Source organism: Mauremys reevesii, linkage group 4 (genome assembly GCF_016161935.1).
Source record: "Mauremys reevesii isolate NIE-2019 linkage group 4, ASM1616193v1, whole genome shotgun sequence".
In the NCBI taxonomy this organism is placed as follows: domain Eukaryota; kingdom Metazoa; phylum Chordata; order Testudines; family Geoemydidae; genus Mauremys; species Mauremys reevesii.
The window spans coordinates 92,994,092-93,006,993 of NC_052626.1; the positions used below are offsets into that span (position 1 = coordinate 92,994,092).

At 38.8% G+C, this 12,902-nt stretch overlaps 1 protein-coding gene across 2 annotated transcripts in view; it reads left to right on the plus strand.

Moving 5' to 3' along the window:
- Positions 1-12,902, plus strand: part of KIAA1549L (KIAA1549 like) — a 211,914-nt gene that overhangs the window by 171,624 nt on the left and 27,388 nt on the right. For both annotated transcript variants that reach the window (XM_039539040.1, XM_039539039.1), the window contains 3 exons: positions 231-409; positions 1,925-2,142; positions 7,501-7,630. In XM_039539040.1, coding sequence (XP_039394974.1) covers positions 231-409; positions 1,925-2,142; positions 7,501-7,630 — 527 coding nt within the window. The remainder of the gene's footprint in view (positions 1-230; positions 410-1,924; positions 2,143-7,500; positions 7,631-12,902) is intronic.

Genomic DNA, 12,902 nt, shown 5'->3' on the forward strand with positions numbered 1-12,902 from the left:
TCTAACTTTCCTTCTATGTTATAGGTGAAAATCAATCTTCCCCTTTTGGGAGAGTATGTTCAGAAACAATCCTTTAGAAGAAAGTTTCCAGTATGGAAGGCTTCAGGGTCTACTGCTGTAGTGTATTGAGCATCTCAGTATTAATCTATTGCATGTGTTCTCTTAGCTGTCACATAAACCTGTAGTAAACCTATTGAGAGCATATGCTCAATAAACGTAATATGCTTTAGTGCCCCTAAGTGATGAAGAGGAGGGAGGCATTCTCTTTGAGAACATCGCCAAGGCTGCCATTGATCCCTTTGACACATCTTCTGGATCTGTACAGCTGATTGCTATCAAACCTGTAGCATTGCCTCCTGCTCACCCTGCATCAGACAGGAGCCAGGAATCTGCTATCATTAATGGAGAGGTAAGAGTAATCAGGCTGTGTTTCACCTGCTGGTTTCTTGATTATATGTGGAGACACACATTGTGATAGGACCTTAGGTTGGTGCATTGAAGAGAGAGAGGAGAAATGTTAGAAGCCTTTCACCCTTTGTGTGGCCTATGCAAAATCCTGTCACAAATGCCGTCTCTGTGCTCAGGACCCACTCTTTCCTTACATACCTGTACTTGCATGGTGCCCTGAAGGAGGCAACCTATCTAGGTACTTGTATAGCCCTCATCCCTGTTGTATTTGAACACCTGACAATCATTAAGGGATTTTATCTTCCCAGCACCCCATTTTAAAAAATAGGGAACTGAGGCAAAGGGTAGATTAAGACATACTTTTTCAGGTTCACAGAGGAAGTCCATGTCTGAGCTGGGAGTTGAACCTAGATCTCAGAAGTCCCATCTTAGTGCCCTGTTGCTAACTAGACTATCCTTCCTGCTCACAGTGGGATGGGGAGAAAGCAGGTCCATGCCTTTGCTCTGTTTGTGTGCTGGCTTGCACAATTGCTCCCAAGGTCCCCATATAATGTTGTGTGTCTGCACTGGGATCTAATGGTGCCATTGACCAAATGCCACATCTTGGCTCTGAGACTTACCCAGTATATTATTTTACCAATATTTTTATGTAGATTTTGTTCTAGAACAAAGTGCTTTATATGGGGAATGGGGGAAGTTATATACCAAAGGTGGAGGGAAGGCTTCTTATTTGCTCCTCCATGCTGCACACTTATGTAAAGGCTAACCAGGATATTGCCCTGGACTCTTTATTGGACAAAATCAACACTTTAAACTGCTAGCCGGTTAGAAACATGGTAAAAGACAGTGCAGTTAAGCTACCCATGTGAGACCAGATTAGGGCATTATATCATGTTCTGGTTTTGTGCTTGTATTTTAAGCCCTAACGCGTCACAATTGTCACTTTCTATCCAGAGTCATGGCATGCACAATATTCAATGCCTATTTTTCTTCCAAGAACTGTGGGCTGTGTATCATCAGAGTAAGACCTAGGAACATACACATGCTATTTCCTTACATACTCTCAGATATGTTGGAGTTCTTAAGGAGATCATAGAATTTGACTTTTTAGCCACAAACTATATAAAGTAGACATTTTTTTACACAGTCAACTTTGGGGCAGAAGTGAAATTTGTTGAAATATGCAGAATACTGCCCCCAGGCCTCCCTAAAAATAAGCATTGTTTGGGTCAAGAAGATGGTTGGCTAACATCAGCTCTCTTCTTCTGTGGCTGTGAATTCAGTCACTATTATGATGTACTTAGTTCCAGAGGACTAAAATTTATGTAACCATCTGCAAGTCATACAAAATACAATGGCTCTGTCACTTGCACTTCCCTAGTGCTGACAGATGGCATGGTGTGGTGCAAGAGGCGCTCTGCAAAGCAGAGCGCTGCACATCAAATACACTTTTAAAATGTAATTGAGAAATCATCAGCATGGCACAGTCATCTGAAATTCATGCACCTTCCATTAGGTAAACAAAGCCTTGAAGCAGAAGTCCGATATAGAGCACTATCGCAACAAGCTGCGCTTAAAAGCCAAGAGAAAAGGATACTATGATTTCCCCCAGATTGACAACAACAAAGGGCTGACCGAAAGAAAAAAGATATATGAGAAGGCACAAAAGGAAATAGACCATGTTTTGGAACCAGAGGCAGATGTATCTTCTCCATTTGCAGAGCCTAAGAACAGGTGAGATGTTTTTGTTTTTTATATACATCTAGAAGGTAGGTACTCTCCCAGGGCTGTAGGGCAGAAGACTCATCTGAAGTGCAAACATCCATCACTGATGATGAAAATGTGTATTACATACTAATGTTTAATCTGTTCAGTGCTTCCTATTTCATGAAGAAAATTGATGTTGTCCAAGATTATATCTGAATGTTTCACGTTTAGTAAAACCATAACATGGTTACAGAAGAATAAGTGGAAAGAGAACAAAATTACTTGAAGGCTGCATGGTTCCAGGTCTTTCGTGAGCCATTTTTAAAGTGATCCAAGCTGAAAATGTGCTAAGGTTATTATTCAAAAGACTGATTATTCTAGAAATGGACTTGAGCCAGGAATTTGCATTTGACTCCGATCTTCTGCAAAGTGCAGGAGTGATCCAATCTATCATTTTGTTCTAGGCACACCTGTAATTATTTCCAGAGCTGGATCTAAGAATATAGGTAACTTAGACCCAGAAAATTAGAACATGTCACCGTTATGTCTGTTGATTTCAGTATCTCCTTCTGCAGTTAATGGTGACCACTTTCTACGGTGCTTTCTTCACTTGGTTGCTCTGTGATCTTGGGCATTTAATCTTTGACATAATTTACTCATCTCTAAAATGAGTAAGGGTATTGTGAGACATCATCAATATTTGTGTGGCATTTTATGGCCCTGGAAACAATATATAAATGGAGAGCGTTTATTCTTGGACACACGGATGTTCTAGTGGAGGAGATCGCAAAAAGCCCCATCTATACGCATTGCACAGTGGCTTGCAGGCTCTGGTCTGCACTAAGTTCCCCCATTAGTGTCCCTGGAGCACAAGTTGCCCTACAAAGGGAGGAGGTCATGCCAAGCCCACCCCTCACCAACTAGCAGAGCCGGTCTTGTTGGGAGTGGCAGCGCAGTCGGCATGCTCCCGCATTGCACTGGTGAGAGAGATTGTAGCAAGGATTCTAAAAGAGCTTGTCTTGGAATATAAGCCATAGCTGTAGACAAATGAGCTTGTTTATGTGAGGGCCCTGAGAGAGTGGGAAGTGAAGTTTGAGCAGCCTTGTCCCAGGGTTTTACTGGTAGGTTAATGAAGAAAAAAGATTCTGATTAAATTGTATCTAGTGTCCTTGCTGAAGGGTCTGGGGCATCAGTTCCTTGAACAGGAATTCAGTGAGGGAGGAATACATTGTTACATATGCATAGAAAAGGTAAGATATTGAATGTGAATATTAGCATTTTACAGTAATCCTATTTTTATTAGCACAATCTGTCCTGAGAATATAAATGAGGCCTGTAGAAACATGAATATTAATGTGAACAATACAAACAATGCAGTACTGAAGCCATATTTTGGCTATTTATTATGTACCCTAAGTGGTGTGGGGAAATGTTTAGAACATTCTATATGAAGCTTTAATATTAACCATCTGCTCTTTGTTAGATATATCAATATTTGTTTGTTTATGCACCAGTATGCTGACAGCTCCTGGAATAGTTTTGTTTTTCTAAGTGTGCTTTCTAATGAATTGTGTACACCAATGGGTAAGCTATTTTAGACAAAGTTCATTGTTACGAAAAATTGCATCAAGGCAAGTACTCTGAACTGTCAAGGAGTGATCTGTCTCCCTCCTGGGGCTGATCCATTAAATGTTAATTGTACAAACACTAGAGATACTTGCTGAGTATAGCTGGGCTCTGGGAACTGAAAACAAAGGGATCATTCCCTAATGCACTTTCTCTAAAGATGTCAGGCATTTTCAAAATTTGGGAATTTTTGTTACCTGTCAGAAAAACTTACTGTTTCTTGCAAACAACCAGTTTTATGGTCCCCACACCAACATCTAGAATGACAGATTTGCTGTAGATACCTAACTTGATGTGCTGCAGGACATTTCCCAGCTTCAGGCATTTTTTTTAACAGAATATGATAGCCAAAGTGACACATTATTGGATGAATAAAGTAAAGTGATATTGCAATGTAGTGCAACTCCGAGAGATGAACTGATATAATAGAATTTCTATAATAAAAACAATCACTCTTACAGCAGTCTAGTTTAGCGTAAGACTAATACAGCTTGCTTTGTATCATTGTCCAGATATTGACATGCAATTAAAAACCTATATCTTAAAATAGTTCACATTTTTAAAGATAGAAGTAGGTAAAAGAATAAAGATTTCAGAGTTCCTGGAAAAAATGGCATGTTTCCCTCTTGTTCCACGGGTATAGCTACCATTAATATTAATTGTATGTATGTTACTTCCAAAATGTTATGGGAGGAAAAAATAAATTAAATGCATTATTCAGGCTGACCTTTATACATTCAGATTTGTGGAAAACAGCATTTTAAAAATTGTTTACAAAACACCATCACTAAATAATTTGGTTTGTACAAGAACCAACACCCTGTGCTTTCAGTTGCTTCGAGCATTCTGTGCATCTAATTCATGCTTCAAAATGCTGCAGTTGTGTTCCCAGAAGACACACACCATGTGATTGCCAGTTGTTAATGTTGATACCTCCCTTCTCATTAGTGAATCTTCCTTAAATCAGCTAATTGGCAATCTCAGGGCAATTTTTTAAAACCTTGCTGATGGCATACATGGTTCTCAGTTTTTCCCTGCATGGTGTGTAATCAGGTCAAGGGTGTGCATTTATTAGAGCACTAAATGTATGACTCTTTTAGAAAATGTGTCTCTAACTATATAAGCAAGAGGAAATATTTGTTGTCCTTCTGAAAGAAACACATGTAATTCTAAATGCCTTTAATTTAGGAACATAAGAATTGCCATATTAGATCAGATCCATGGTCCATCTGGTCCCATATCCTGTCTCTGGCTGCGGCCAGCACCAGAGCCTTCAGAAGAAGGTGGATAAACCCCCATCATAAACAACTGTCTAATAATATCTCTATTTGGAAAAGTTTCTTCCTAATCCACTATTGAGCCCTAATTCAGCAAGGCACTTGGAATTTTCAGAAGTGCCTGAGCAATTTAAGAGCACAAATGACTTTCAGTGGGACTTGTGCTCCTAAATCCCTTAGGCACTTCTGAAAATTCCAAGAACTTTGCGGAATCAGGACTCAACAGTGGGTTAGGAAGAAACTTCTCCTAAATCATAGGTGCATTTGAAAATCCCACCCTTACACTGAAGCGTGTGTTTCAGCGCTTTGTTGAATCAGGGTCTTAGGCTTGATGGTTAATATACTTTAAATATTTTATCCTAGCTAGTGTAACTTGGTGATAGTCTTACTACTCAGGCAAATGTCCAGTGCTTTTTGAATTCTCCTAATCTATTTGATTCAAGTATACCTTGTGGTGGTAAGTTCCATGGACTAATTCCTCATCACGTAAATGAGTGTTTCCTTTTATCAAGTATGTCCTTTAAATGTGTTGTCTCTTAGTTTCATTGACTGTCCCCTTGTTCTTGTAGCATATAAAAGGGTAAATAGCAGTACTTGATTGGACTCTGTGCCACTCTCTGTTTCACATCTCTCTCCTGTGTGGCTCTATCCGAAGTAGTTCTGATCTTTTCAATCTGACTAATATTGAAGTATTTCCATGTCTCTAATTTTTGTTGATTTTTTCATATATGGCTATTTTTAAGTCAAGACAGTTACTTTTAAGACAAAATGTTTAAGGTCATTCATGGTTTATCTTACCGTACTAAAATCTGTTGTCTTCCATAAAGCCCTCAGCTCCATCTATGATGCCAGCCTTTTTTGCCCTTTCGTCAAATCTCACCATAAAAACCTTCACACTTTCTACCATGCCGTCCCTTATTTATTGGGAGGAGATTCCCAGAAAGCCCCCTTTATTCCAGTAACCTCCTTCAGATCTGTCAAAACTCACGTCTCCTCTGATGCCCTCGAAACACTTGACAGTGGCTAGGCAGCTGGAGTGCTTTAACTGCTGCTTATTGCATTTATAATTGTGTCTGTCTCTCTCTCTCACTGGGTGGGGTGGGCCAGGGTTCTGAGGTGGGACTGAGCATTCTCTCTCTTTCTCAGGTGCATGACTGGCTAGTTCTTGCTCATGTGCCCAGAGTCTAACTGATTGCCATACTGGTCAGGAAAAATGTTTTCCCCAGATCTGATTGGCAGTGACCTTGGGGTTTTTTCACCTTTCTCTACCGTGTGGGAGTGGGTCATTTGCTGAGATTATCTGAATATATCTCATTGCAGGAGCCTCAGGCATTGTTGCACCTTGGTCCCTCCTGTTCTCTCCCTGTGGCACATAATAATTTGGGCTCCTGGGGGCTGTAATACTTTGGTCTAGTGTCAGTTGTTGGGTTAAGCATGCAGGTGCTGGGTGGTGATGGTGGCTTGTGATATACAGGAGGTCAGACTAGATGGTCTGGGGGTTACTTCTGCCCTTAAACTCTGTGATTACACAATAGTTATCCATTGTCTGAGGGAGGGGAGCTTTGCACTATACTGATCCTGGGGTTGGCTTGGTCCCCAGTGCAACTTGGAGCAGCCTCGTATCATAATAGCACCTAAGGGACTGAGCCAGTCAGGGATCAGCTTGAGTGCGGAGCCCCCTGCTCTCTCCAGCCTGAGGGGTTGAGAATGGGGTGGTGTAAAGTGGACGTAGCTACCCAGTTAGACCACAGAAGTGGCAGAAAAAGCTGCTTAAACTTCATCTCTTCCCATCTATGCCAGGTGGGCTGAGAGCAGGTGACACAGAAGTGGTGCATGGGCTTTCCTCCACATATAGATTTGTTTACTCAGGGAAATCCTCAAGATGTCCTGCTAGTGCAGCAAGCATCTGGAAAGGGAGGAAGGGCTGAGGATCAGGCCCAATGATAATTCACTTCTCCTGAGTTCTAGTCCTGGTTTTGGTGGTGGTATTCTGTGTTCCTAAATTACTTGCCCACGGTCACAGTTTTCCAATGTATGTGTTTAAAGCTAAGCACCTAAACCCATACTTGGGCATCTAAATAAAATGATTTTCAAAGTTTCTCAGCACCTGCAGCACCCATTGAACTGACAAACTAATGTTAGTTACAACTAATTATTTTAAATCGTATCAGCTATAAACCACAAAGGATCCTGGTATTCACTTGGAGCTTAGCTCCTCTGGGCAGCTCCAGTTTATGGTTCCTGTACCCTTTAGCCCTTTACTCTGGTGTTTTAATAAGAGAAAACAAACTATATAATGATCTCTTCTGTAATTTTGCCTTCTTCCAGCACTTGTGTGTATAGAAAGGGTATCCTATTAAAGTGGCTCTTTTGTAATAACTAAGATAATGTTAGAATAAAGGTTATAATTGCAGAATACTGTCTGTCATTTATTTTTGTGCTTTGCCTTCATTTTAATATTTTCTCATTGGATTTTCTCCAGGCAGCAGACAAAGAACTCTGTGTACAGAAGCAGACAGTCTCTGAACAGCCCTAGCCCAGGAGAAACCGAGATGGATCTTCTAGTTACCCGGGAGAGACCAAGGCGTGGGATCCGCAACAGTGGATATGATGTAAGTTTATCAGCTGCATTCAGTGAAGTTTGCTCAGTAAATCCTTAATTCAGTCTTTTAAAAAAGGAAAGAAAAGAGAAAAAGCCTAGGGTAAGCTAACGAGAGTGCATTTATGAGTTTAACCTTAAGGTACATTATATCTCCTCAATGCCCCAAATTACTGAAAGCAAATGCAGAACATTTAATGTACTTTATAATTGCAGCTTGTTTTGCAGTGTAAGAATAGTGAACAAAACTTCCTCCTTGAAAATCAGTACTAAATTAAAGCATTGATTTCTAAATCTTATTTTATTTTAATAATTGCACTGAGTATACAACCATTTATAACCTACTGGCAATTTTATTTTTCCCCCATTGTTTCTTTGCCTGAAATTAGGATCCAGATCCTCAACCCTGCTCCACACCCTGGGTTGTGCAAAAGAGATGGAAAACTGGGTTACAGAGCCATTGAGAGATTCCACTTGGGTAGAGGAATCCCCTGCTGGTACAAAGCCAGTGTAGTCAGATCTTGACTACATTCTTGTTTCAGGGGCAAGAGGCTGCATATTCAGAGCAAGTTGTGCTCCATTAATCCTGGACTGGTGAATGGCCCCAGAAGGCTATTTTAGCCCTCATTAGTTGCATTAAGTATAGCCTCTATGCTGTTCTCACATATGCTGAGTCCAAATAAACCCACCTGAATCAAGGAAGCAAAAGAGTGAAACAGTGTCATCATGCAATATTTGCAACCTCATCTGAAATCCTGCAGCTCAGGCATACCAGAGGATCTGGTCCTAGAGATGAAGTAAAAGATGGAGAGGAAGTTTTGGCAAAATAAGGGAATGTTTCTGGGTACGGGGTATCCTTTAAACCTCTGGAGAGACTGACATTTTGCATTGGACTTAATAATTAACTCCAACTGTCTGGTTTTTAGATAAGTGAAGGAATTTGTCAAAGTAAAGGAATATGTTCAGGAAAATCTAAACCAGGGTGAATTGATTTAAATCAGTAATTTAAATCACCAATTTTACTAATAATTTTAATCAGCAAGCTAGATTTACATCTTGATTTAAATAATCATTTTAATCTCGTTTTGTATTTGTACTTTTAACTTATTTTCCTAAACAAAAGTTAATGCTCATTGGTTGGTAGCCATTAAAACATGCGGATTTGCAACCCAAAGTAACCTTTACACTCACTTTGGTACTTGTTTTTCTTCCTAGGAGGATACATTATATATGTATATATTTATTTAAGCATTTATACAGTTTAGCATATGTTTATTCAATTCTTAATTTTACTTTTTTTATTATGTTAGAAAATGGTGAGTGACACTTTGCCAAACTTGGAACATGTCTGTATTTTTTATGGATATGGTGTGACTCCAATTGCTGTTCATTTTGGTACTATTAGCTGAATGCCTATAGTTAAATCAAAGGAGGCTGTAAAAGGCTTGTTATGGAACCTAGTGGGAAAGGCAAAAAAATGACAGAGGTCAGCCTCAGGTACACAGCTTCAAAGGCATTTAGATAACAGTGGCTGGGCCAACAATTGGTGAGAGAATTGACCTAGCTGGCTCCATACAGGCCTAAAATGTTTTTACTCTTCCCAAGTCTAAATTTGGGATTAAAAGGAGACCTAACCCCTCAATGACCTTATAAAAGAAAGAGGATGTTTGGCTCGGGGTGAGCTGAGAGGCTGGCCAGGATGTGGCAGTGAAAAGGCTGACAGACTGAGTCGCAGAGACAGGGAGGAGGCTTCAAGCAATCTAGGCTGTTCAGATCAGATGCTGAATGAGCCAGACCTGTTTGAGCTGCAGATAGAAAGATTAAGTTTAGGTAATTGAATACACATATAGGCCTTTTTGTCTATTTTAAATCTATTTCTCCAAGCACTGTGTATCTTTGGGGCAAAATAAGTCATTCTTTGTTCTGAGAAAGTGCTTCTGTGTATCACTGTAAACATGCTGTCAGAGGATCTCAATGAGGGTCCAGAGTTGGACCTATTGAATTAGTCATGCGTGATACCCAAGCAGCTGTAATCTAGGTCCTGGTGTGGGAATGGATGAAGTGTGGAATTCCAGCCCAGAAGATGTAAAGGTCCAAGTCCTGACTCCTGTGTGGAGTGCACTCAGAGAGACCTGAGAAGGCAGAGTGGTGCAGCTACCCCAATAACTGTGACCGATGTATTTTTTACTTACTATACAATTGTTTTACTCATTATTTGTGTCACGCTGGATGGATATTGGAATTAATTAAGAAGGCACAAAAACAGCATTTTAAAATTGTTTTCAATTAGTTTAATAAACCTAATTTAAATGCCAAAGTAAGTATATCAAAACATGTTTTGCATTTTATACTAACAGATTTATTAAACAAAGAAAGCATTATCTGTAGTTAGGGAACTGAACAAATTGTTTCTAGTCACCATGTCCTTTATGATTTTAGAACCAGTAGATTTTATCTTCTCATGCTTAGTTTTTGTTAGATTGGAAGAGGAAAATAAACTTTCCTGCCTTTAACTCTAATCTGTTTCTTAATTTTGAATGAACTACTCATTAAATTGAGGCAGATAAATAAACTTAAATGAAAAAAATACACTTTCTGCAACTGAGACTAATACAGCTAAAAGCTGGTTTAGCACATCAATAAACTCAGGCTCCAGGTGCTTAGCCGGTGACTTCCATCAGTTTGGCGGCCTAACTTTCTTTAAAACTTTGGTAACAAACATATTGCTTTAATATTTTTTATTTAAATTAAATTTATTTTAACAGATGATACTCAGTTTAGGCCTCCACATAGGTTGTCATTATTTCAAATTTAATTCTAAATATTTTTATAGATAAAATGTATTTATTTTAAATTTCCAAAATCAAAACTATTTAATTTAAAAGTCAATTTTTATCCACCCTGATCTAAACATGTTATATTCATCAGATTTCTTAAATGTTTCTTGCATGTTGACATTTCCTATTGGATTGTGTAAATCATCAATATGTCAAGTAACGAGGTTGACTGATACAGCACAGTCTAATTAACTGGAATACTTTTTGACATTACACACACTTAAATAGGTTATTCTGTCAAAATCTGTAGTTAAACTATAAAGGTTTTGTGAAAAGAAAAAAGTATTTTCAGTATCTTTTACTTATGCAAGCTTCTCTAAAAAGAAACATTTAGGTAGCAAACGTTTTCAGGTCCAGCCTCCCCAGGTAATCAAAAGATTGAATGACCCAAGAAAAGCAGATCTGTATTATGTGCTATTTCTTAATGGATTTGGGTAGGGTTGTAGGTAACATGGCTCTGGAATATCAATAGTTGAAAACTTTCTGTAGGCATACATGGATTCCTGTCATTAATTCAAAAATACAAGAATAAGGATTTTACAGTGCTGAATTTAAGCTATTTTTTGGGGGAGGGAGGGAGGAGAGGAAGAGGAGGGGCAGTGCGAGTCTTTAAAAAAGCTGTAAGTAGTGTAACTAATTCATTCATATTCCAAAAGGCCGTAATCTCAAACTCCATGTTTTATGTACATCAAGCATGCCTTTGCTGTTACTCTTCCCTTCATGTTATACTTGGCTTTGGCTATGTAGTGGTAATTTACATAAAATTAGTTCTGCCTGAAGACCTCAAGTGGATCCTCTCTGATGTAACTGCCAATGTTTTCAGATCAATAAATGTCTAATCCTTCTTTTTTGGAATCCACTTCTTGTGGCAATGAATTCCACAGATTAATTATTAGGTATGTGTATGCAGTATTGCCAACCGCAATCATTCAAAATAATGAATCAGCAGATTTAATAAAACAATAAAATAATTAAAAATATTGCAAGACATGATAAAATCATGAGTTGGCAATACATTGTCTTGCCTTGTTCTTGTATTGTGAGAAAAGGCAAATAGGATCATCCAGTCTACCTTCTCTGTATCAGTAACATTTTTTATTCCTCTATCACATCCCCTCTTATCTTTTTGCTCTCTTAACTAAACAATCCAAAAATTTTGACTTTGGCCTGTATGGAAGTCTTTCTTTTCTTATAACCATTTTCTGTGGATTTCTCTGGACTGCTATGTTTGCTATCTCTTTCTTCTTAAAACTAGGTGACTGGTTTTTCAGGTGAGGGCATATCATTGATTTATATAATGGCATTGTAATATCTTTAGTAGTTGTCCGTGATATTGTACCTATGTTATGGATTACTTGATGGTTACCTGTTCTGTTCATTCCATCTGGGGCACCTGGCATTGGCCACTGTCGGAATACTGGGCTAGATGGACCTTTGATCTGACCCAGTATGGCCGTTCTTATGTTGTTATTCCCAGGATATTAAAAAGACAAGGTGGATTAGGTAATATCTTTTATTAGACCAACTTCTGTTGGTGAAGGATACATTTTTGAGCCTAAACAGAGCTCTTCTTCAGGTCCTTCATAATTTAACATTCACACTTATTCCTGAATATTTATAATTCTGATGTTTTTTTAATACAAGCCAAGCATATATGATGAATTAATGCAACTGGATTTTAAAACTTGAATAAATGTTCATCCTTCACAACAGCCTCCTCCAACATCTGCCTGGTCATCCTAATATTAGTCTTGAGTCAGGTTGTAGCATGAAGTTCTAGTAAGGAATCATTCTTATGGTATATTTTAGCACTATTTTCTTCATTTTCAAGAAAGGATCAAAGACTCTAGAAGTGTAATGGCTTAATTACAGGGCTGTAGTTGGGCACCTGATTTATTTCAGCATTAGGTATTAATAGAGCTCTTGTGGGTTTCTAGTCACTGACACTTTTACAGGCTTGAGGAAATAGGCCAGGATTATACCTATTAATCTTGAAAAAGGGAGCACTGTGACTGCCGAAGCTTTATTAGCTGTATGTATACCCAAAAGCCCTCCATATTTTATAGTTACTGTACTGGAATTTCCTCGTTTGTTCATCCTCTACATAAATAGAACAATCATGGAGGAAATATATTTGTACAAATGATTTCTGGTGCAGTGTCACATTAACTGTAGGCAGTTAATATAGAAATCAGACTTTTGATTTTTAGTGTTTGTGAGATTGATTCTATGTAGTGATTTGTTTAATTCCAAAGTGCATTGACTTTTTTTCTGAAAAATAAGCTATGGCAAAGCAAGGCTGAAATTTGGAACTTCTTAGAAACAACTGTAGGTCCAGTCTTTTCACCATTGCATTCTGTGCCTGTCTCCTGCACCCAACCCTGTTCCTGATTCCTGCTCCACTCCTGGCTCCTGCATCACCCCTCCCTTCGCCCCTATTCTGTGCTC